At 28.0% G+C, this 26,331-nt stretch overlaps 2 protein-coding genes across 11 annotated transcripts in view; one reads left to right on the top strand and one right to left on the bottom strand.

Moving 5' to 3' along the window:
* Positions 1–1,604: 1,604 nt before the first annotated feature.
* On the bottom strand, positions 1,605–7,821 carry LOC107451984 (macrophage migration inhibitory factor homolog). The gene is made up of 3 exons (XM_016068248.3): positions 7,437–7,821; positions 2,558–2,730; positions 1,605–1,824 (listed from the first exon to the last, which is right to left on the bottom strand). The coding sequence occupies exons 1-3, from the start codon at positions 7,542–7,544 to the stop codon at positions 1,752–1,754; spliced, it is 354 nt and encodes a 117-aa protein (XP_015923734.1). The 5' UTR covers positions 7,545–7,821; the 3' UTR covers positions 1,605–1,751.
* The window catches only part of LOC107451983 (uncharacterized), a 111,023-nt gene continuing 92,513 nt past the window's right edge, over positions 7,822–26,331 (top strand). For 8 of the 10 annotated variants that reach the window (XM_071181610.1, XM_071181612.1, XM_071181611.1 and 5 more), the window contains exons 1-10: positions 7,822–8,307; positions 8,388–8,586; positions 13,253–13,426; positions 13,681–13,851; positions 17,837–18,007; positions 19,902–20,072; positions 20,281–20,451; positions 23,865–24,035; positions 24,270–24,440; positions 24,654–24,824. In XM_071181610.1, coding sequence (XP_071037711.1) covers positions 8,276–8,307; positions 8,388–8,586; positions 13,253–13,426; positions 13,681–13,851; positions 17,837–18,007; positions 19,902–20,072; positions 20,281–20,451; positions 23,865–24,035; positions 24,270–24,440; positions 24,654–24,824 — 1,602 coding nt within the window. In that variant the 5' untranslated portion in view covers positions 7,822–8,275. Of the gene's footprint in view, positions 8,308–8,387; positions 8,587–8,652; positions 8,695–13,252; positions 13,427–13,680; positions 13,852–17,836; positions 18,008–19,901; positions 20,073–20,280; positions 20,452–23,864; positions 24,036–24,269; positions 24,441–24,653; positions 24,825–26,331 lie in introns of those variants that run through there. The other 2 variants (XM_071181614.1, XM_071181619.1) reach the window with 2 other exon arrangements.

Genomic DNA, 26,331 nt, shown 5'->3' on the forward strand with positions numbered 1-26,331 from the left:
ACGACAGACAATAAAATGTAAAATATCGATTTTGTTCATCAACTTATTTTTTCTCTGCACTAAATAACATTATTTTTATTGCAATCATTTCAATTTATGGGTATTGTGATGGGTTATAAATCATGTTAGTCTACAAAGAGTTCTATTATAACTATTTTTTTAAAATAATATTCCTGAAAAAATAGAAGTAAGGTAGATTAAAAGCATTTCTTAACTCTGCTGAACAATCTTTATTAGTCAAGAAAAGCAAAGAATGGATTAAAAACATCTAAACAAGTTATGTCTAATGTAATTGGAATGCATTTTGCTTTTTATTAGGAATCACTTTTAAGCTTTATCAACAAATTAATTAGTTTTAAAATATTTTAATCCCTCCCTAGTTCTCACTGATCGGTCCAGAAATTGGTATTTTCTGCCCTAGTCAAATACTACCTAATTTGTAACTCCTGATGTAATTTAAACAAATAAAAGTTGAATCTGTTATGTAACTATTTCCAGGAAATGTATTTTCAACATAAACTTATATTAGTTCATAAAATATAAATTTAAAAAACTGAATGGTCATCATCAGGGGAAAAGGTCTCTAACAACTAGTGCAATATGTTATTTTCAGGGTTCGGATTTCTCCAAGCAGCAAAATAACTTGGGCCCTCACAGGATCAATACTCACGAATCTTGGCTCAATAACGGTTCAAAGAGTCGTTATTTTCCCGGTATCAGCCCTAGATAGAATTGCCACTTTACAGCCAATATGGGATCAATATAGCATTATATGATTCACTAGATATTTTATATTCATTAATCAGCCAATATAGGCCCCATAAAGACTCCTACATAGGACCAATATTAAAAAATATTGACATCCCAATATTAGTTCCTCGGTGCATATTCACATAGAACCCATATTGTGCTAATTTTGAGTCCAACTGGGGCCAAAGAAAAATTGTTGCTAAGGGCACTGGAAAAAACGTGAAAACTAAAATTGACCAATTGTTTAGCAATAACAAAAACTGTCTAAATACATAACATTTAATAAACACTTGTAATTAGTTTTTCCCATTAACTTTTTTAAAAAAATATTTATTTTAGGTTTGTATAGAATTACTGTCTATATAACATCCATATTATTTTAACTGGAGTTCATGATGCTCTTATTTTCCACAATAAGTAAGCACACTTATATCTAAGTAAATTATGTGTACTTATTTATTAACTGAATACAGAATTGTTTGTCTTTATGCATTCAATTCAAATTATTTATAAAAAAAATTACTAATAAAATTTCTTTCTAAATTGGTTAAATTTTTATTAGAATTTTTTTAAAAAAATCAAGGTATTTGTTAGTGATTTAAGATGCTAATTTTGTTTTAACATGATAAAATAAAAAACTTGGAAATCAATTCTCTTAATTAAATGAGATTTGAATTAATAACTAATTTAGAAAATTGTTCTAATATTTGTAATTTCTTTTCTAAAAAGAGTTTCTTGAATTTGAGTTTAAAAAAAACTATTTCATTTGGCATTTTTTCCCCCCTACTAAGGAAGAATCTTGCCATCCCTGATTTCTTTCAAGGAAAGGCATTTCCAGAAAGAACTTAAACAGATAGAAAATAAATTAATTTATTTGGTATCAAAGAAAAAGGTAAAATTAACATAAAAAAAGAAAATGGCAAAATTAATTAACAAAACAATATTCATCAATTTCATATTTCAACAAATGAAGATCCAGTCTAAGTCATAAGTCGTCAAATTTACATTCCAGCAAATGTAGTTCCAGCATAACCAACATTCTCTTTCTTCAGATCCTCAAACTTAATGTACATCCTAAAAATAAAATAAAAAATTAAAATAATGAAAGAGAATTCTAGTAAAAGGCACACATGTAGTTGCAATGATCAGATAGCAAAAATAAATATTTTGTATAACTAAGATCTAAAAATACTTTACAGCTAAACTTTAGCACAAGAATGTAATTTTCCTTTTACATTTCTGACAGATTTTTTTATGTATTGTAGCATCTTTGCTTAAGTTATCTTCCTTCCCATGTTTTGTAAAAACATAATTTTTCTTAATCTGAATTCGTTAATCAACTAAAAATTTCACCAGAGGATATTGAACATGCCATACTCCTCCCAATATTTGATCTAGGAGTTCTCTTGTCTTCTGGATTGGGTTTAAAATTATAAGGCTACAGCATTGAACTTTGGTAACCACAAATTCAAAATTGAGTCGACTGTTCAACGACAGTTATAAAATAAAAAACATCCACAGTAGTTTTCTGTCAAACTGAGAATGATAATTTAAGTGATAATTTACATTTTGTTTCAACTCTTATACATGTTTAGTCTATTTCAAAAATTTATTTTGGACAGCTCAGAATATCATTTTCCTTTGCCTATAGAAGCAATGATTTGAAATAATAATAATAATGATTAATAAATCAATATTTGCCTTTTCACAAACTTATTTAGGGCAGTAAAAAAAAGAAAGAAAAAAAAAGATAGTAAACAAGTAAAAACAGTTTTAAAATTTTTTTAAAAATATTAAGTATACATACTTATCTGAAGGTATTTTCAGTGTTTTTTCAAAATGGCTAAAGAGCTGTTTGGAGAGAGCAATATTTTCCTCTTTTCCTAAATTACCAATGCTGTTAAGTTCTGCATGGCCACAACGGCCAGTTCCTCCACCCCATGACAAAAGTTGATCTGGATTTATCTGAACAAGTACATACTGAAATGGAAACTAATAATTAGGATAGCAAGAAAAATTTATATAAACATGCAAAATAAATGAAAAAACTTCAAAGGAACAAAGATTAGCAGAAAATGAATAAAATTTAGGCCCAGAATAAAACCGGAGCTATAGAAGAATCGAAAATTTTTAGATAACAAAAACATTATTCTATTCTCAAAACAGAGTATTATTCCTGTTTAATTATTATTTAGTTTCAAAGATACTATTAAATGATAAAAAAAAGCATTTTTTTTAATTTTTTTTTTGCGAATAAATATAATATACATTATATAAATTATAGTGAAGTAGTCTGTGGAAAATTTGTCATTACAAGGCCAACTTTTTTCTATTACTCATTAAATTAATTTTGTATCACTTATAAAAAGATTTTCTTTTGCAGTTAATAATTTCTTTTGTATTGCATGAAAGCCCTCTGGCTTTCTGCAAAAAATCTCTCTATCATGTTTAATAACAAATATATGCTATTGATAAAGTAACAAAAATGTATTGTTAACAAAAAACCCTATTTGGACAAAATAAAATTGTACATAATTTTTACAATTGAAAATGTAATTTTTTTGTTGTTATTTTAATATTATGGACGATACTCCTGGATTTTATAGGAAAGAAAACGCATCGATTATTTCCTTATCTCATTTCGTAAATCATTATCACGTTAAAAAATAAATAAAAATAATGAAATCAGTAGCAGTCACTACCAAATAAAAAAAAAGATAATTGACGAAATCCGTCAAATGGTACTCGTCAATAAGGTATCACTCATTAGGTCTTATGTATTTCTATTAATCTTCTTTTTCCCTTTACAAAATTACCAATAAAACAGCTAAGTTTTGATGATTTTTCAATGATGACTAAACTTATTTCTATAAAAATTAATATTTATTAATGCTTTTAAAATTTAATTGATGATTTTGCTTTTCTTGCACTGAATATTCAGTATTTGTCTAAATCACTATTCCTTACATCCCTAAAGGAAACTCAAATGCGTGTTTTTAAATTTTCATTTGGTAACATATTAAAAATGTTTGATTATTTTTATTTCAACCAAATGTAAAAGAAAACAAATTCTGCTTTTCCGCTCTTTCATAACTTTTAGCAGACTTCCGATTTTTGTTTGATTTTAATCCAATTTCTGCAACAATATAAAGAAAAATTTGGTACCACGAGAACAAAATTAGGCATTTAATTATTTCATATTAGCATTGATCGTTAATGTTAATACAAAATGTGATTTTTAGATTGTGTGAATACGAATTATGATGTGTGTGTTTTAAATTGCGAGAAGACTCAAAACATATGATTTTTAAAATGCATAAAGTACGAATCGCAATGTGATTTTTAAATCATGTGACAACGAAAAAGAATAGGTTGGGTATGCGTTAAACTTTTACATGTTCATAGGACTGAAGAAATAGGCACGTGTATTGAATTATTTTTCTGCAAAAAGGGATCGCGTTTAATATAAACTTACACATCTTGCTTATTTATTTTCTATGGGAAGGTGTCGTTTTTTCTAAGATATGTTATTACTAGAGCCCGGATTTTGATGACCTAAAAAATCTCAATTAATGCCCTTAATAAGTGCAAAAAATGCCCTTAAAAATGCGAAAATTGCGGTAAAAATGCCTTATGACATACTTAAATAAAGTAAAAATATTGAACTAAAACAATGTTTTACTCTTTAAAATTATTATGAGTCATTTCAAAAATTATAAAGCAATGCGATACTTGTTCTACATTCATTAAAGTTTGAAATATATGTTTTATATCCTAAAATAACAAAAAAAAGGAAAATATATTGACTCCAAAACATTTTCATTTTGTATAAAAACTTTAAAGAATATAACAACTTCCATCTCATAATATTACTAAATATCAGAATTAAATTGGATTATTAAATGTTTTTTGATATTTTGAAATGTAAACAAGCGTCTCTTGTCAGAAACTAAATTTTTATACCTGGAGAAGCTTCTTTCAACGCCTACTGATGTTTTTGGTGCGTACTTGAAAAAGACGGTCTCACTTACTGACAATTATTCTTCAATTTGAAAAGATGTTGCTTCACCTGTTAATATCCTAGAGATTTTCTTCATTGTTTGGAAACCAGTGTAATAATAAAAATTGATAAAAGATAATAAAAATTGAAAAAAAAATTACAAAAAACTTAAAAAATGTTGTAAAATGCAAAATATGCCCCAAAATTTAAAGAAAAATGCCCTATAAATCTAAAAAAATGCTCTAAAGGACAAAAAATGTCCAAAAATGCAAATGTCATCAAAATCCGGGGCTTAGTTATTACTCTTTAAGTTACATAATGAAATTTAAAACGAATTGAATTTCAAGAGTTGTAACATTGTGTTAAAATATCAGGATATTCGAAATCACAAGTAAAAATGCAGCAATAACGGTCACACAAAAAAAAAGTTTGCAAAAGCTCTTATATTGAATTGCTCTATTTATGTTAAAATCGGCACAAATAGAGCTTGTAAAGAGTGATTATTTTAATACGCGATTTAACTAAATAGTTAATACACGATTTTGCTGTGGAACGAAAGTATTAAAAATATCAGGATTTTATAAATCACATGGAAAAGCATAGTATATATAATAACTACATAAAAAAAACTATAAATATCCCTTTATATTTATGATGAAATTGGCATAAATAAAGGACTTCCCAAACCTCGTAGATATGTGTAAAAATAATTGCCAAAATAATGATTGTTAAATAAATAGATTTGCTATAAAATTGGTATAAATAAACTATGTCAAAAAATTGTTACCTAAATGAGAGATTCGTTATTCATAATAATATCATGCTAAAAATAAAGAAATTTCAAAAACTGCGGAAAAAAGGATCTAAACTAATTTAGATTTGAAGTTAGCACATATAAAGCGTTTCATAACTTTTAAGACTTTTAAACATGTTTATAAAATCGTAATTTTAGAAACTACATGAAAATGGGCAGCAATAACTACCGAAAAGTCCTTGGATTTCAGAGAAAATCGGAACAGACGAATAACGTCAAAATTCATAACTAAAATTCATGTATCATAATACTGTTGTATTAAAAATATTGGGATGATTTACTGTCATATTAAAAACTAAGCTAAAATCCGTAGCGTGAATCATTGAAGAAAAAAAAAAACGCTTGAAAAACCACATTGAGTTTGGGTACATCAAAAACTTAAAGGTGAAATTTAAATTTCCGAATTTTATTTTTATTAATTTTACTCAGGTTGCTGCTTTGGGGGTTGCAGGTTGTGCACTCCTAATCTAAATTACAGCATTCTGCCCAGACATTTAAGATTTATGAATCATATCAAAAGTTAAGTACTTGTAAAAACATTTGAATAATAAAACTTATTAATTTCATGTAAATTAAAAAATATTCAATATTTCCCTTTTTCATCTGAAATAAAGGCACATTAGTATGCTTTCAAAACAAGTTTAATGCATTTCAATTAATATATAAAATTTATTTATCTTAATTGTTTGGAAGTCTCTGTTTAAATAACAATGATTGATGCTGTAAATTTTGAAAAAACTCACTTGGAAAAAAGTTTTTTTAATTTATTTTTTATTTTTTTACAAGCAGTTCTACAGTAAAAAAACCTAGGTGGAGGTTTCGTGCTTAGTCCACTACAGTGAAACTTGCTCAAAGCTGCCTTTTGACAAACCTCATATAAAAAAAAATATTTTTTTTTGAAGTTAAAATTTTTTTTTACCCTTCTTTGCAATTAAAGATGGTAAAAATTAGTAACAGACACCAAAATGTCCGGAGGTTATTCTAAGTTAAACGAGCAGGTAATTTCATTTGTTTTGTCAGTGATTTCTGTCAGTGCGACAGGTGAAAAACCCTCATCTGAAAGAAAACAGTATTCTACCTCATCTCTAACTTTGAAGTGATATAATAAAAAATATTCCTAATGGCATTAATATGATGCAAAAAGACTTAAGACTTGGCACCCCGGAAGCTGCCAAGACTTGGTGTTTACTCTAACAAAGACATGGTACAGAAATCTTTGGGATATTACCATATCGTAATTTGCTATGGCAACTACATTCGCCAGGTGGGTGTTAAGAGATTTTAAACTTAGAAGTTTTTAAAAAAAACAAAACATGTAGATGTATGCTGGTGGTCGGCTACAAGTTATACCTTTCGAGTTAGTCCCTTAGTGTGATTTTTTTTTTAGGTTCGCATGAGCCGCTGCCAAAAGTGTCCATGACTTGGCAATTATTCTGCCGCAGATCATGATATGGAAATATCCCCTGGAAATCTCCCAAGGATATACCTTAAGGACACCCAAGAACAAAACTCTGCACACTTTTTTAAAAACCTATTTGGTGCAGAGTGCATCCAGAACTATTTCGGCCAAGTAAATGTTTGAATTTCAAGTCACAGTAAATCCAGATCTGATTGTATGCAATAAAATCACTTAAAAGATTCTACAAAACTCTTTTAACACATTGTGGTTAAAAGATTTAAACAAAGAAAAAAAATAGTTAAAAGCTTCAGTTTAACATACGTTAAATTATTAATTTAAATTACTAATTCACAAAATTACATCATAACAATAAATGAAACATATCATTTCTAATATAAGCACCAATTTTTTGTTGTTGCATAAATCAGTCTCGACAGCTAAGTGTTTATATGTTAATTAGAATTATACAATACCGAAAGTGGTTTCCTAAGAATTTCAGCAACTAGGGAAGCAGTAACTTTCAAAAAATCTTCAGGTATTTCAGACTTTGGGACGTTAGTTTGAATAGTTAAAATAGGCATTTTGAAAACTTGCAAAACAGAAAATAAATTATCAATTTATTAACCGAATAACCGATAATGTTTGCTTCAAATCAAATGATGGATTTGATAAGCCTCCAAATTCTGCTTCGTGTGATGTGATGTTTGCATTTATAACTCTACAACGAAATCCGTCTCGTTCGTTACTACTTTCTGAAACTTTTATTCAGAACTTAATCTCAATTTGAATGTCCAACTGTTTCAACGCTACCAGTTGATTACAACTTTTCGGTTTCTATATTACGAACTCCATTGAAACATGAAGGAAAGTTACAGTGTCGTTCTTATTTTATTATCATTTTACATTAAGCATGAGATAATCAGTTTATTTCTTGTATTCGTCTTTCCAACTTTAAAGTATAATTAATCTAGCTAGGAATTCATTGACGAGATAACACTTCTTTGATTAAGAAAAAAAAATTCTTGAGCAAGAAGAAGAAGAATCCAAAATATAATCACGTGATCAGATTCCATAATCTTTAATTTTATAAGTTTCGGTTTCATTTGTTACTAAATTTTTTCAAAATTCGAAGTGCAAGTCGTCTTGTGGTGCATAGTGAAACTTAGACGTATTGCTTTTCCCATTTAAAAAGCTATAAAAGCTGTCTAGAACTTGACTAACTTTTTACAGTTAACTTTTCAAGAGTTGAGAATAAATGTTCAACAAAATGGTAAACAAGTGATATGGTCAGAATTGCAAAAACTTAGGAAAAATGGAGGAAGAACAGAAATTTTGCAAAAACTGGTAATATTTGCTTTTAATACTGGATAGTTCTTATTCTATATTACATTTGAATTGGTAATTTGCTTTTTTTTTTTTTACAGCAAAAGGAATGTTGCTGCAGTAAACTTCGTCTTACACATAGCTTATTGTGAACGAAAAATCCAGCTTTGTCAATTATGTGGCGAACCTGTACCCAGATCCGAAGCCGAATTCGATGCTCATTTAAAAGAATACCACATCCTTGAGGAATGTAATTTTTGTAAATTGCCCATTGAAAAGTGGAAACTTGACTCTCATCAAGTAAAATTTGAATTTTTTTTTTTTGTAAACTTATATAAAAGATATGAGTTCTCTGTTACGTTTTTTGTCGTATATCACCTTATGATCATTTCTTTTGTTGTTGCCATTGTAGGTACATCATTTATTTATTGCGTATGCATAATTGGGATGTTTTCCTTCGCTTTTTGTGTTTATATATGCGTTGCAGTATTTGACACTCGTATGTAGTGTTGTTACCGATTGGGGAATATCCCTATTTATAAATAGCCGCCCTATTCTGTAATTTGACTTGTTAATAAGCTTAAATAATCTAAATTAGAGATTAAACATTTAATAACTTATCACTTGCTTAATGCAACTGCAATTATTCTTTTTCTTGAGTAAACAAAGCATTAACGACTAGAAAGGGAGTCTTATAGTGCTGCCAAAACAGCATTCAGGTATATTTTTAATAACCAGAACAAAATTTCGAGCAGAATTGCAGATTTTTCCCCCATATATTTATAAATCTTTATTGTCTTCCAAAAGGCTATAAAGCTGAATAATATTTGTGATTTTCCTTTAGTATTTTAAATGTCTAACTATGCCCTTCAATTTGAAAAAGATTATAATTGGGAAATCTTGAAAAAACCACTGAAACCAAGTATTTGCCGAAATTTGATGCTGTCTATGTTGCAGGGGTCAACTACTAAAAACTTTTTTGCCTAAAGCTTGGATTACTGCTGTTTTACTCACATTTTCCTTAGTTACAAAAATTAATAAGTCTCATGTTAAAAAGTTGTTGAAAAAAAGTAAAGAAAAAGATAATTGCTTTGATGTATCTGAAGAAAAGGAGATTCATTCATATTTATTGGAGTTAATATTGTCAGAAATCTGCAGTACAAGAATTTATTTTAATAAATTGTTTTGTTTTTTTATTTAAAATAATTTTAAGAGTTAACTCATAAAGCTTTTCTCTTTAAGAGTTAATATTTTACATTTTAGTTCCTAATTGCAGTATAATTTTTTTAAAACTTTATAATTATAATTAATCCTTTTTGAAGTATAAATATTTTCATTTGCTGAAATAAAGAGTAAAAAACTATTAGAAGAGTTGAGAATTAAATCTTAATGTTGATGATATAAATCTTTGTTTTAATTATTGTATTACAATGTGCATATAAAAAATAAAGAATATGAGATAATAATTTTGTTTAATTTTAGAAAATTTTGTCTTATTTTATTGTTTTACTTTCTTTACTATTACCTTAAAATAAATACTTGTAATAAGCTTCTTTACTAATACTGTAGTTAAAAACTGATGTTTTCAATTGTCTATGATGGAATTCTTATTGTCAACCCTACTTTGAATCAAAATAAATTTTTCCCAACAGAACATGAAGCAACCTATATACTATTTATTCTATGATGAAGGAATTTTTAAGTAAAAATTTGTAATCTTAGTAACTTATGGGGCTAATATATGCTAAATGATAACTAATTAAATGATGAAATCTGACTCAAAACATAACTTTAAAAAAATTCTTTTAATGTTAGTTTAGATGCTGGAACATTTCAAATTTTTTTTATGTTTATCTTATTCAAGGTTGGGTTTTTATGTCAAAAATTGGTTTTTGACTTGACAAATCAAAAACCTGTCAAAAGAATCAAACTGTCTGTCAAAAACCTGGAACAAAATTTTTTTTACATTGGTGACATATTATTAGATACTGAATCATGTATGATACTTGCATTATATACTTCTATTTATATAGTTTTTAATTTCTATTATATTTTACATATAAAAAATGGTGCCAAAATTATTGAAACTATTAATTGGTTTTTCTTAATAGTAATGTTCATTTGTAATTGGTAATTTAAGCCATATTATATCTATTCAGTGTATATTACTGGAAGTAACTATGAGTTGTTTATTATTATCAATCTAAATATTGAATTTAATTCCTTTATGTTACAATTTAGGTCGATTTTTTAGATTAAGTAAAATTAAAGTGTTCACCAATCAATAATTGTCTGATCTCAACATAAAACTTTTTACGCCTGAAATGAGGTTATTATGATTGTCGCTAAAAATTGATGTAGGTAAAAATATGGGAAATCTGAACCTTAAAATGGCAAATACATTCTGAGTAAATGTATACCAGGAAGTGGCACTTAATATGCGCAAACAGAAATCAGTCGCATATGTCATCATTATGTCAAACATCCACCTTAAGTACAATCTCCACATTTTTGTGATTTGCTTAATTACAAAACAATCATTAAACAAAAATAAAAGTCTATCTAAATCTACAACTATAGATTGCAAATGTTATCAATTTCCCAAATATTACCAATGTTGCTGAAACCACCATATAATAACTATTATAGTATACTAGGATTAATTCAAAAAAATTTTAAACACTACAACCCTGGACTTATCAAAGCTACTTGGAGCTTTAACCAATTTTTAAAACCCAGAAGATTATGGAATTGAATTAATTTGTAAATCCTGATTTTATATATTTATTGAACCTATAAATTTTTGCTCAATGTTGTTAAACTTTTTTAAGCACGATTTCTTTCATGTTCCATAAATTTTAGTAACTATGATGTATCATATTATGTATACATAATTCATTAAAATCAGATGTTGTTATAGATTAAAGTATACCAACAATAAAGTGGAATGAAATAATTCCATATAAAAGATTAGACTTTATCTAATGTTTTGTTTCTTACTTGTACATGTACAATTTATAGAAAAGAACCATATTGAATTATTTCTTTCTACTTTATTGTTATACTTTAATTTATAAAGTCATTATATAACATAATATTAAGTCTTATGCTCATCCCCCCTTTTGATCCTCGATTTTCTTAGAGTCAACGGTCTGAAGGACCTTGTCAGACATTTGGAGGATAAGCCATAACAGCAACAACATAAAGTCTATCTTAAAATTTGTTTCAAGATTTTCTAATGACATTTTTAGATAAAAATGAAAATTCTGTGGTTTATTCTTTGTCATTATTGTTAGACAAAACCCTTGACTTTTCATCTGCTTTCTTTAAAGATTTTATGAGGGATTTGCAACACATTTTAAGATAATTTTACAGGTATTATATTCATTTTATACTAAGTTTAACTACGACTATATCAACAAAATTCTTGCAAGTTACATGCAGTATTTATATCTTTTCATGCAAAACCCTAGAAAAGTCGTTTTTCTTTATGATTATTTATTTTACACTTTTTGTCTTAGGATTTATTAAGTCTTTAAAAATAATGCATTTAATTTTTCCCAATAGTTTCTCATTTTTGTAAATTTCGTTTTGAGAGTAAATGTCTTATGTACCTTAGCTTATGGAAGGAATATTTTAAACACTTGTCATAAGGTCACCTCGTGTTGCAGGTGTCTGATATTCCTTCTTTTATTATGCCTAGTGATTATTTGTCACTAAGATATGCTTTTCATAAGCTCTTCAAGATCCATTTTCCCACTAGAGATGAATGTCTCAAATCTCTTTTGTGACTTAAAGACAATTGTCTGGTATGGTATACCGATGGATCAAGGCTTGGTCTTTAATCAGGGGCAGAAATCTACTGCTCCAATGATCGCAACAAACCCCTCTTTCCTGTAGGTAGTTATGCCACTGTGTTTCAGGCTCAGGTCTATGCTATCATCTTGTGCTGCAGCATATGCTTTGATAGGTGTTATCTAAATAAACGTATCCACAACTGTTCTTACAGTTGGGCTGCTCTTCTATCACTATTAAGGTGTAAATTCACTTCTTCACTGGTGTGGGAGTACTTCTCTGTGACCTGTGTACTCCTAACAAGATATACCTTCATTGGATACCTGGACATATGGGTATTCCTGGTAATAAGCTGGCTGATGAAGCAGCACAGGCTGGCTCCAGTGTGATTTTCTGTGGCCCTGAACCAGCTTTGGGAATTTCTCCCACATCTTTCAGGGCATCTATATTCAAGCTCTATGGCAAAATTGCGCATGAACAATGATGCGACTCAGATGGTCAGAGACAGGCTCAAGAGCTAAATCATGACTGCCCTATCGTGCATCAAGAAGAGCTTCTTAAGCTAAACAGGAACAGTTTGAGAAAGACCATTGGTCTTCTCACTGGACATTACAGCCTTAGGAGACACCTATACGTTATGGGTATTGAATCTGATTCTCTTTGTCGAGGTTGTCATCTTGAGGAGGAGACTTCATGGCACATACTTTGATTGATTGTGAGGTCTATTCAGCTAAAAAATTTGAGTATTTAGGGCAACATTGCAAGGCCTGGGAATTGCAAAATTTTCCTGTCAGGTGTTTCCTGAACTTTGTTTCAGCTATGAAGTTTTTTCGCAAATCATGATTTAGGGTTTTGGTACAATAGATCTCTGGTCGATGTGCCCTGCCCTTTGGAGCTGTCTAATCTGTAAGTCAAAACCTTGATTTAAAGTCAGATGTATTTGTATTATGTTTAATTAGTGAAAAAAGTTTAAATGAATCTAATTTATAACTACCATAAGAAATTGAGCATCAGTCATAGGTTTAGAAATGAAAATTATCGCATTTTTTTAGTTTTTCCTTGGAAACTCTTGACAGCTCTTTCATTTGTTCTTCATTACGTAGTTTGATATTACTAAATTTAAATTTCATCTTAGATTTTAATGAAGCTCTCTCTCTTTTTTTTTTTGTAGGCAGATAAATGTTACAAAAGACTGGTCAATTGTAAATATTGTGATTTAAGTTGCACATTTGACACTATTTCTGAGCATGAAGAGAGTTGTGGATCTCGAACTGATGAATGTTCATTTTGTAAGGCTCGTTTTCTTTTGAAAGAAATGGAAGCACACCTTGGAGTTTGTCCTAAGGTAATTAATTTTAGTTACTGTAAAGAAAAAACGTACTTTGTTTATTGTTCATTCATTTTTGACCTAATTAGCTAATTCTTAAATCATATAAAATTATTTTTGAAATTCCAATGGCATTATTTTTCTTTTTTAAATTATTATGTCTGTGGGAATTAAATATTTTTTATTACCTTGTAGCTATAGGCAAAATGAATTGGTAGTTTTAAAACTATTCGTTGTTTTCGTTAAATGTTATTTTTTTCTTTCAATTACAGAATAATGTATTGAAGACACAGATGCTTTGCAGTTATTGTGAATCAAAATTTCCTGTAGAAAATTATGGTGATCATGTGAGGAGTTGTGTATTCCGCTCTGAAGAATGTTTGAAGTGTAGAGATCGTGTTAAACTTAAAGATCTAAAAGAGCATGGGGATTTTTGCGGCAAAGTAATACATGTTCATTTTTCCTTGCATAAATTGACTGATAATTTTTTCACACCTTTTGTATTGTATTTTGCTTAACTTTTTAAACCGACTGAGTAATTTAATGCAGTCAAACGTCATTAATACAAAATTGGAAATTTTTTTAAGAATCCACCTTTTCCATATTGTTTTAAGCACAACTGGAATTCTTTACTGAAATAAAAACACTGATCAGTTTTTACAGCAGCTGTTGCTTTAAAGACTATATTCAAAACTTAAGTCAATGAGGAATTGATTTTCATTAGGTGCAATATTTACTTTTTCTTGAATGGGAAATGTTTGATTTTTATTTTTGCAATCAACTATGTAATTATTTTACTAGGTAACATATTTAGGAAACTATTTACCTTTATCTTAAGGAAAATTTTTATGAAGCATTTTCGTCTTAACAAGGTTTGGCTGTGTATACTTTGTTTTACCAATCATAAATTTACTGATAATTTTTTCACAATTCATGTATATAATATGTACATATATTTTCATTGTAAATATGTACCACTTTTATTTAATTTAGGCATAGTTAGAATCAAGGTTGTAGTTTTTGCCGGCAAAAAGGGGTTTTTGCCAGGACAGTGGCAAAAACTGGTAAAAACTGGCAAAAACCAAATTATCTAAATTACTGATTAAATATTATTACAAAATGCGTGAAACAAATTTAAATCAATTATAAGGAATAATAATTTTGATACATTACATGAAAAAATTATTTTTAGCATAATAATTAATATAAGGGTAATAATATTTTAAAAATTGAAAGTTTTTGACCTGTTTTCATTTTAGAATCCTTAAGTAAATGTTTATTTACAAATAAATATTATTTGTATAATATTATTTATTATAAAAAATTATTATTTGTGCAATAATTAACTACACATGTTGATAGATATTTTATGCTTTAAATTATTGTTATATTAATTTAAAATAAGTTCATTTCACTGGAAAAAAAGAATAATCACAAATTTTCCAATCAATAATGTTTTAAACTACTAAAATGATATATTATTACATTATGATTTAATTATGGAATAATAATTTTGTTAATTTTTTTGTAATTATTTATATTTATAGTATATATTTCAATTTTAGGAATAATTTTGTATCAAAAATGTGTTTTTGTCCTCTCAGCTTGGAAAATATAGGTTTTTGCCAATTTGCTTGGCAAAAACCTGTTTTTGCGAGGACGGTTTTTACTGGTAATTACCATGGTTTTTTCCACCTGCGGCAAAATCTTGCCAACCCTGGTTAGAATTATGATAATGTCTGATGAATTATCTGTCTCATTTGGTTTTAAAATGTTTTTTTTAATTTATATGAATTGTTTGAAATAATGTAAACAAGTACTGACTTTACATTACCACAATGTTTTGATTCTTAGTTTCAAAAGTTAACCTCTTTTTTATTATGTTCTACAAGAACATCAAGTATTTTTTTCTTCTTCTTTTTTAAACTTAGCTGTTTTAGGCCAAAAAGGTGGTACTTTTTATAAAGACATTTAGATTGATACAACTTGTCGAGCTATTTCAAATTACTTTGTAAGAAAGACTTAATGAGTTCTTCACATTTGTTTTTGTAAGTGAAAAGCCTGAAACCTGAAATTTCTAACTGCTTTTAAAGAAACCTTGGATGAAATGGTCACAATAAATTCTACCCCTTGCTTACTATATTTATTGAATACTTCATATTTATGCGTATCTGAAAACATTTATTGAAAAAAAAATTTTTTTTTTAATTTAAAATAAACGAATTTTTTTAAAATGAACTTAATTTCCACAATTTCATTTAAAAAAAGGGTTAGTTTTTAGAATTTACTTGAAGTACAAACATATTATGTTTAGTTCAACTATATTAAGTATTTGAAAAATTTCTCTTGTACTGTAAAAACTCAGTGATGCAAACATATTTAGAACAGAAAAAATATCCACTCAGGAGGTTCATTTTACTTTTTAAAAGAACATGCTAATTGAGAAATATAATGTAGTAAATTTTAATTATTTAATTTAATAATGAATTATATTCATATTTATTTAAACCAGAGTATATAGGACAATATAGGACAGTGTCTACTAAAATGCATTACAAATGACTTCAATAAAGCTGGCTTCTCAGTATCCAACAGAAACATTAAGCCTTCGGAATAAAATTTTGCGGCCTAAGATGCTGCATATATCGACTGCAACATGCACCCTATTACTTTTCAATTCCTTTAATGTCTGTTTAAGATGATAGTGATGAAAACCTACAACTGATTAAGAATTTAAAATCTGAAACAATATTTATTATTTGCATGTGTATACCCAAAAGGCAAATTTGCAAACATTAATTAGTATTGTGGGGAATATTGTTGAAATTATATATAAAAACAAGTAAGTAATACACATTTTTCTAATAGTCTTAACTGTCAGTTTTTAAAAAATTTGCTTGTATTTTTTTTACCCAGATTTTATGCTTTCTCCCTTTTCCGCATCTTTTAACACTAGTCCGATGGAAAACCTAAAATCGAAATTCCTCTGTACTTTCTTTTAATGTTAAAAATTTTTGATGCAGATTTGGAAGATAGGAGATTTTACAATAAAAAGAATACTTATAAAAATAAAAGTTTATATTTTTAAAGAGTTATTGGTTTATAATGTTAAGTTAAGAACTCTCTCTGGACTATAATAATTCAGAAGTGCAAATTGTAAAATCCTTTTTCATATTCAATCAAAATTAAATGTTGGTAACATAATATATCAAATGACATTTTGTCAACCAATTTCAAAGTTTGTTGAAAATTGTATTAATGATTAGTAAATGGTGTGGTAAGTGGTGAGTATACAATTCATAATATGAAATATCTCTTTACCCTCCCTATAATACAGATCATCCCTATAATGCCCCTATCCCCCCCCTAATAATGGAATAATCCCATTAATGCACTCAATCACCATTAGAAAGCTGTTAAGAAATGTTATTTTGTAGATTTCTTTCTCGGATATTTGTCCTTTTTACACCTCTATTTCGTCCATAAAAAACACTTGCACATAAGTAAAATCTAAATTTTTTAAAAAAAAAAAAAAAAAAAAAACTTTATTGCAAATTATTACAAGTTTGCTTTAAGAGGATGGTATGTTGCAGGATAAACTTTTCATGGCAAATTTTGTTCCATTTCTATTATTATTTTAAAGTGTAGCAAGAAGTTGATTCAGGTAAATTTTGAAGTTTCAAATGCTGATATTTTTTTATTTCTAAATAGCAAAATGCAGGCACATTATTGCAGGATTACTTCCCCGCTGCATAAACCTTAGTTATCCTGCCATAATGTGTTTGCATTTTGATATTTTGAAAGAAAAAAAATCAGCATTTGAAAAGTTCATAGTAAACTCTAGGTTTACCTGAACTCATTTTTTCTATATCTAAAATTTTAAATTACTTATGAGAGTGAAAGAGAATTTTACCATGTTTGTCCCTTGGTATAGTGTCCTAGGGATTTAATAAGTTTTTTTTTTATCTATAAGTTACTGTTTATGTCTGGTTAAGAGAGTGTCTGTCCTATATTAGGGATATACAAAGTTTATTCACAAAAGACAGTCTGGAATTTAAAAAAAAAATATCCACATTTTGCAGTGTTTGTCTTAGTCTGTAAGGTGAGGTTTCAATGTAGTACAAATATATTTTAGAAGTAAATTCTTTGGTTATTTCAAATTAACATAACTTTTTCAGTATAAATGAAAAGGTTTTTATTAAAAAAATTTCCTTATGAGCAAGCATTACTTAGTTTTTTCCAAACATCTTATTTTCTCAGAAAATTTATGTTTGTTATTATTTGTATCCTCATCCTCTCTTATTATTAAGTTTAAAAATCAGTTGTATGCAATGCAGGTGAATAGAAATTTAAATTCAGTAAATTTTTAATGTTAGCTCTTTTTTTAAGTTGGAAAGTACACATTTTATTTTTAAAATTTTAATTTAGGAAAATCATCGACAGTCTTCGTATTTTTGTGAACATTGTGAGCAAAAATTTTCCTGGAAGGAATTTCAAAGTCATCAATTATATTGTAGAGCTCGTTTCAAAATCTGCCGCCAATGCCACGAGTCTGTTCAAATGTCAGAGTTAGATCATCACCTTGAAATTTGCCAAAAAGTAATTATAGCTTGTTAAATTTTTTTGTTTCAATATTTTTATAAATAACACTCATTATGTGATATGAAGTGTAGCATTTTATGACATATTATTCTAATATTTAACCAAGAATCACATTTTCATACATAAATTGAAGTTGTCTATTCCTTAGATTATTCAAATTAAATTTTTGTGCATTAAGAACGAACGAGTTATTTTTATCTTCAACAATTTCAGATTTTGCCTTTTGTAAGTCTATCCATGAGGATAGCCAATTAATATCCAAATTCAATTTTTTTTAGTTGTAGTTCTTGATGTAGTTCATTTACGTCGCACTAGAGCTGCACAATGGGCAATTGGCGACGGTCTGGGAAACACCCCTGAGGATGATCCGAAGACATTCCATCACAATTTTGATCCTCTGCAGAGGGGATGGCACCCCCGCTTCGGTAGCCCAACGACCTGCGCGCGAAGTCGAGCACTTTACGGCAGCGCATTTTAACGAGGACCAATACCGCACACCCTCGATCTCTACGCAGACTGATCCAAGTGGTCACCCACCCGNTGCTTTTTTTTTTTTTTTTTTTTAATGTAAAATTTTATTTATTTATTGATTTTTTTTGTTCTAATTATTGATTTTAAACAACAAAAAATATTTGAAATGATTAAAGTCAACCTTATATCAGTGGTGCTTTATCCTTTTTGATTAATTAGTAATTAAAGGTAATTCCTCTTATTCTGAAACTTATCACGTAAGCACACATTTGCACTCAAGTCATTCATAAATTAAACAAGAAAAGGCCAATAAATATCAAAATTAGAATAAAAATAGCTTTTTGTATTCTAAAAAAAAAAAAAGAACATACAAAAAACACTTCTATGATCATAACAGTTATTTTGATAGTTTGCGCAGCTTGTTTATAAAGTATTATTGATGATTATAAAGTAAGTATTTATTCCTGTTTAATATTTTAAATGACTGCATTTATTTAAACTAAATCAAATTTTGCATTTATTTAAACTAAATCAAATTTCTAAGTTAGTTTATTATCAATCTGACCAATAAATTGGTTTTACAATAATTCTATACCTTGTCTTGTAAAACGGTAATTCAGTTGTCTTTCTCAGTATCACCTTATAAGAATTTATGCTTCAGAAGTCTGAGGAACTAAACAGAAAACTTATCTATTGCCTATGACTGGGAATTTGAACTCAATTGAAAAGTTCCTTAATCATTGCTAAAACCTGTCAAATTCTTAAGGGGCATAAAATCAAAACATTTATTGAGTCTTAAATAAATTGTATTAATCAAGATGTAGGAATAAATAGTACTTTTTAAGAATTAGCAGGTTCCCATTTTCTTTTGTTACATAAGCGTACACTGCGCTTTCAAAGCAAAGTTTATGCAAAGATGGAATATTAACTTGGTAGATTTGATAGAATATTAACTTGGCATACATCTTTTATTCTTATCTTGTCCTTGTTTTCAAAGGAATTTGTATATTTGATAAAAGATCACAATCCATTTAGAGATTTCAAATTGTGTAAAAATTAGATTTAGTGTGCATAACACTGACCAAATGAGTTAAATATCTTTTACCTTTAATAAAAATCCAATTTTATTTATTTATTTATTTATTTTTGCAAAATTCTTACATTTACCAATTTAAACTGTTTTATTAAGTAAGTAGAAATTTCAATATAATATTTAAATATTTCTATTATCATCTAGTTAGATGTTTTTTTAAAAAAATTAAAATCTTAAATATTATTTGTTAAATGCCTGCTTTCACTCTGTCAACTTGCTGTTGCAAAATTTTTCTTAAAATAGGAAGAAAATGAAAGCAAATACCTCATAATTCTAATATAGAAGTCTTTTTTTTAATTCATTTATTTCTTAAATCATTTGATTTAGGTCAGAAGAAGAGAATCAGAACCATCATGCCAGCACTGTGGGAGAAATTTCCCATTCAATATTCTTAAGAAACATGAAACAAGTTGTGAGCTTCGTCCTGAAAAATGTCCATACTGCCATGATTTTGTTACATATAAAAATATGAAGATGCATATGGAAGTTTGTGGCCAAGTAATAAAATTATATCATTATATTTAAAATGCTCTTTTTATTAATTCTAAAAATATATTTTGCCTGTTTTAGCTTTCCCTCTGTTGATTTACCCAAAAAAACAAAACAAAAATGTCGCAATCAGAAGATAATTAAGACATGCTGTCTTGTAATTTTCCTGAAGAAGTTCATTCTTTAATTTATTTACTTCTTAAATCATTTATTTTAGGTCAGAAAAAGGGAATCGGAACCTTCATGTCAACACTGTGAAAAACATTTCCCATCCAATATTCTTGAGAATCATGAAACAAGTTGTGGGTTTCGTCCTGAAAAATGTCCAAACTGCTATGAAGTTGTTAGTTATAAAGATATGAAGAAGCACATGGAAGTTTGTGGACAAGTAATAAAATTATATTATTATATTTAAAATGTTATTTTTTTTAATTCTAAAAATATATTTTGTCTGTTTTTGCTTTCCCTCTGTTGATTTACCAAAAAATAAAAATATTGTCACAATTAGAAGTAATTAAGACCAAGGCGTTGTCAGAGGGGGCGATTGCCCCTCTATCGAGACGAACTTAAATATCGCCAGGAAAACACTACTGCCTTGAAAAGAAATATAATTACATTCTTAAAAAAATCTAGCTTTTTTATATTTTTTATTTTATTTTATTTTTTGTTAATGAGAATAAATTCAAAACTTAAAGATGAAAATGTGTCTTTTTTACTTGCACTTTACCGCCAACTTCCTGTTCACTTTTCCTCAGAAAACTCTGAAAGACAAGTCTTTTGTTTGTGCCCATATGGAAAGTTATTCCTAGCTCCTACCCCATCATACTCACGTTACCACACTTTTTTAGACTGACTAATGCCTGTACACATTCTCCGTATTCAATAAAGAAAAGTATTTGGTTAAACGTCTCACCATTTAATGTAAAGAATTCGATTTTTAAATTATTTGGAAAAACTAAGTTTGTTCTGTCAAACTTTTTTTTTAATAATTTTCTCTTAAATAGTGTAAATATTTATAGTATATGCTATTAAACNATATGTTAATAAACTCAATTATAATTGCTCATAAAAGAGTTAATATATTAAAATAGACTACCAAGTTGTCTTATGAACTACAATAAAGAAGACCTGAATCATTTTGTACTTAAAATGCACATGCTATTCTTTCCTGTAGAGAAAAGTTTTTTTTGAATAAAAAAAAACACGACAAAAATAAGAATTTATTCTATTACGCCGCAAAAATAAGACTTTATTCTATTACGCCCCATTTTATTTATTTATTTGTTGGATATTTGTATTATAGACACCGCTTTCTCCAAAATTGTGAGATGTAGGAATGGCAAAACTTAATATGTTTGAATTTAATATGTTTTAAAACTTAAAGAAATGCTTTTAAAAAAATTTCCATTAAAAAAAAAAAAAAAATTTTTCTTCGAAATTTTTTGCAATATATATCAAAACTAATTTAGTATAATTTTAATACACTTTTCATAGGTGCAAATATTTGTTCTTTAAACCAAAATTTCCTTTCGTATTTTTGCAGACTAAAGTGCAGTGAAAGCTTGATATATCGAGATGTCTGATATTGCGGGATCTCCGATATTACAATGCCTTCAAAACATTAATGTTTAAGATGCAAAAATTCTTTTTTTATAATGAGTTAAATATATATGTATGTATGTATATTAGCTTTCCGCAATAGCAGCAAAAATTCGTTAAAGGGAAATGCATTTTTCTATTATTAAAATAAATGAAAGAGGACAAAATGGAAGACATTTTTATTTTTTTATATCTGATATTAATATTGAAAGTGAACATCATTTGACTTTATTTTTCTCTTTCAATCATGATCCTTAAAGTTATCAAAGCATATGTATGTGGATAACCACCAGTTAAAATACCTTTCTATATAAAATTGAAAAAATATTTTGCTATTATTAGCAATATTGACATGTTATATGAATGTACAGTGCTGAAAAAAAATAAATGGACCCTCCGGAATAATTTTTCACCTGAAGTTCGGATCTTGTTCTAGGACTCTTGCCTAATGGTTCGAGAGGGTGACGTCAAATAAACTAATTAATTTGTGCAAGCGATATTTTAAGTTGGGAAATTTGACATAAAAAATACTTTCTCTGATTAAACATACCTTTTTTCGACTTATTCGGATTTCTGACCCCCAAAATATATTAGCTTCAATCTAGAAATATTGTTTTAGCAGTTTTTCAGGAGCGTGTTTGAAAGTTTGGACCCTTTAATGAAAACTTTAGTTTTTGCGTATTTCACTATATCCCGATTTTTTTTTAAAGTGAATTGAAAAAATTTTGCAAACAATTCCAATCATATCAATCAATTCCAACCTTTTTCGTTTTTCTAAGGATAATTTCATGCATAATATAACTTTTAGTAAACGTTTATTATTACTTTACTTAATAAAAGTCTAAAACTATAGATATGTTAGGTATAAAAAATGTTTCATCATTTGAAAGAATGCAATTTTAAATGTTTAAATACAAAATTTAAGCAAAATCGGTCAAATAAATCTTGAGAAATAAAAAAAAAACTCATATTTTTCGAATTTTGATCTTTTGACCCTTTAATTTTTTGTGACTTAAAATTCGTAACTATAAAAGCAAGAGCAAATTTAAATCGTAGAGGGAAGAACGTTCACATTAATATATGGTGATTAGCTGCGTGAAGGTTATTCGTTGCAGGCGTATGCCAATATGTAAGAAGCTTTTGCAGGGCGAATTAGAAATCTTGGTGGAAAGTTTGCTTTCAGCTGCTCTGCAGAGAAAGGAAAACATAGGCAGACAAACAGCAGCCATATTTGGCAATTTTTTTTCTATAATGTAAGTTAGTAAATATTCGTTTCTCAGACGCAAGTTTAAAATTTGTAAAATGGAAAATCATTACAAATTTGAGCTATATTGTTTAAATTTTATATTTTAAACCGATGGATTCACTCTTTTTCTCAAATGGAGAAATTAGCATTTTGCCGAACATAGATGTTTATTTTAAAAGCATCTTTGAAAAGAAAAGGGAATCATGAAGCGAAATGAAATTTAAAAAATCTCTTTGCATTTATTTACAATTCATATTATCATCAAGTCCCATGACTAAAATAACCTTTTTTTTGTCAGTAAAATTATGCTGTGTAACAATAAAAAAATTTAATATTAAAATTTAAAAGGCATAACTATTTCGAAGTTCATTCAAAAGGGGGCATGATATTTTTAGATAGAATACATGGATGCAAAAAATGTATTTATAAATTTACTTGCAAAACATTTAAATGATTCAAAAGCGAATTGATGCATTTAAAAATAACATTTTCATGTTATGTTAAATGTGCATGAAATTTCAAATTTTTATTATTGAATAATTTTTGTGTTATGAGAGTAAGAAGCGTAGACTTTTTTGACAGCTACAACTATTTTTCTTTATTACGGAAGTAATTTTTAAACTTACAATGTGAGGTAAATTGCACCATACAGTACAAAATACATCGGTAACAGAAAAAAAAATGTGATTTAAATTTACATAGAAATGTATCTGCACATTATGGTATCAATATTAGTGATTTAAGATTCTTAGAAACACACTTGAAAAAATGATGTGAGAAAAAAATGTAAAGTATAAAATTCGTTTTAATTTAAATATTTTAAATTGTTTTGTTGAGAGACTTGACCCCTTGTCAGGCAAAGTCTGGCACTATCCTTGATTAAGGCAGACTGCCTTGTGATTTTCCTGAAGAAGTTCTCTCTTTAATTTATTTACTTCTTAAATCATTCATTTTAGATCGGAAAAAGAGAATCAGAACCTTCATGCCAACACTGTGAAAAAAGTTTTCCATCAAATGTTCTTGAGAATCATGAAACAAGTTGTGGGTTTCGTTCTGCAAAATGTCCAAACTGCTATGATGTTGTTGCATATAAAGATAGGAGGAAGCACATGGAAATTTGTGGACAAGTAATAAAATTGTATTATTATATTTAAAATGCTCTTTTTAGTTATTCTGAAAATATGTTTTTTCTGTTCTTGTTATTATTGCATTATGTTTCTTCTGCTGATTTACCAAAAATAAAAATATAGTCACAATTAGAAGGTAATTAAGACATTAGCCTAATTAAGGTAATTAGCCTTGTGATTTTCCTGAGGAAGTTCTCTCTTTAATTTATTTACTTCTTAAACCATTCATTTTAGATCGGAAAAAGAGAATCAGAGCCTTCATGCCAACACTGTAAAAAAAGTTTTCCATCAAATGTTCTTGAGAATCATGAAACAAGTTGTGGGTTTCGTTCTGCAAAATGTCCAAACTGCTATGATGTTGTTGCATATAAAGATAGGAAGAAGCACATGGAAATTTGTGGACAAGTAATAAAATTGTATTATATTTAAAATGCTCTTGTTAGTTATTCTGAAAATATGTTTTTTCTGTTCTTGTTATTATTGCATTATGTTTCTTCTGCTGATTTACCAAAAATAAAAATATTGTCACAATTAGAAGGTAATTAAGACAGGCTGCCTTGTGATTTTCCTGAAGAAGTTCTCTCTGTAATTTATTTACTTCTTAAACCTTTTTTTTAGATCGGAAAAAGAGAATCAGAACCTTCATGCCAACACTGTAAAAAAAGTTTTCCATCAAATGTTCTTGAGAATCATGAAACAAGTTGTGGGTTTCGTTCTGCAAAATGTCCAAACTGCTATGATGTTGTTGCATATAAAGATATGAAAAGGCACATGGAAGTGTGTGGTGAAGTAAGTAATAGAATAAATTCTGTTCAATTTAAACTGCTGTGTTTATTAAATATGAAATTATTCTTTTGTTTTTGCTTTCTTTCTACTTAGTTACCTAAGTTAAATATTTTGTTAAAATTGTAAAGCAACCAAAGCAATTTACCTTGTTATTTTTTTAGTAAGCCCTCTCTCTTTTTTTAAAAAATTTCTTTTCTTCTTAAATCATTTTTAAATCAAACAAGTGGAATCTGTACTTTTTTCCAAACACTGTGGGAAAAATTTTCTATCAAATATTCTTAAGAATCACGAATCAAATGCATGAGTTTCGTTTTGAAAAATATTTGTACTGTTATGATATTGCAATAGATAGAGATATGGAGGGACTCTAAGAAGTCTGTGCACTAGTAATAATACAATCTCAAATATTATACAGTCATACCTTGTTAATGTCAACTTGAAAGTGGACAAAATATTTGTTCACGATAAAAGTAGTCACGTTTTCAGTTAAGAAATTTTTTTGATAAAATTCTTGTCTTGTTAAATATCACTAGTGTTCTCATTTTTTTTCTCCACTTAAATATTAACTAGTGACGTTTGGTGTGCTTAAATTTCTATTTTCATTTTTCTTAAAGATTCTAAAATTGTACATTAACCAACCCCTTTCTTTTCTCTCTTGTCAAGATGAAAGGGGGAAGTTTCGCCCTCTGTTTCTTGTGCTATAACTAACTTCAACTAATATTTCTTTTGAAAAGTAAAGTGCCATAAAGATTAAAACAATCTTTATCTTATGCCTAGAGTCATGTTTATTTCTCAATTTATACACCATGTCATAGTAATATCAGACTATTTGTAATGTGTTTAGAGATAATTAGTTTAGTTTAACTAGATGTCAGCACTTAACAAACATTTTAGCTAAAAAATACCCCCAAAAAATTAAAATGAATATTTATACTCTTACAGTGTGCAAAAAAATAAGCAGACCACCCTGATTAATTTTTAATATAATGATTGGATCTTCACATTTTAGGACTCAGTCTTAATGTTTCAAAGGGGCGACCTCAAATATACTAATTAACCCTTTGCATCCGAAGCGTCATGAAAAGACATTTACAAGCAAACTACGGCAAGTGTCGTTTCGTGACGGTCTTGTTTTTTTGGGGTAGGGAGAGTAGAAAAAGAGATTCTTGGGTGGGGAAAGAAATGGGGGTCAGTTAAGGGGAGGACGAACAAAGAGAAGGGTTGGCAGTTTACCTCAATTACTCAAACTATTATCCTTCCCCTAAGTTTCTTCTGAATGGGTTGCTTTTTGCTTTGAAATTTGGCCTTCAAGAAAAACGCCAATACTATCATTTTACTTACATTGAAAACTATTTTGAAAAGCACAACTAAGAAGCTTTTTCTTAAGCAATGTTTTTTTTTCTTAAATAACATTATTAAAAATATGTAATCTAAGATTATGATTATTCGATAATAATCTACTTCAAATAATGTTTTATTTTTTTTATCCGCATTTTGTTATCATTAAAAA

The sequence above is a fragment of the Parasteatoda tepidariorum genome, chromosome 6 (genome assembly GCF_043381705.1).
Source record: "Parasteatoda tepidariorum isolate YZ-2023 chromosome 6, CAS_Ptep_4.0, whole genome shotgun sequence".
NCBI lineage: Eukaryota > Metazoa > Arthropoda > Arachnida > Araneae > Theridiidae > Parasteatoda > Parasteatoda tepidariorum.

Excerpts from the sequence above, each read along its gene's own strand:
- LOC107451984 (XM_016068248.3), bottom strand. The coding sequence starts at position 7,544 with ATGCCTATTTTAACTATTCAAACTAACGTCCCAAAGTCTGAAATACCT. Across the intron at positions 2,731-7,436 it reads TTCTTAGGAAACCACTTTCG|TATGTACTTGTTCAGATAAA; the intron begins GTATTGTATAAT and ends TTTCCATTTCAG. Across the intron at positions 1,825-2,557 it reads CTGAAAATACCTTCAGATAA|GATGTACATTAAGTTTGAGG; the intron begins GTATGTATACTT and ends TTTTATTTTTAG.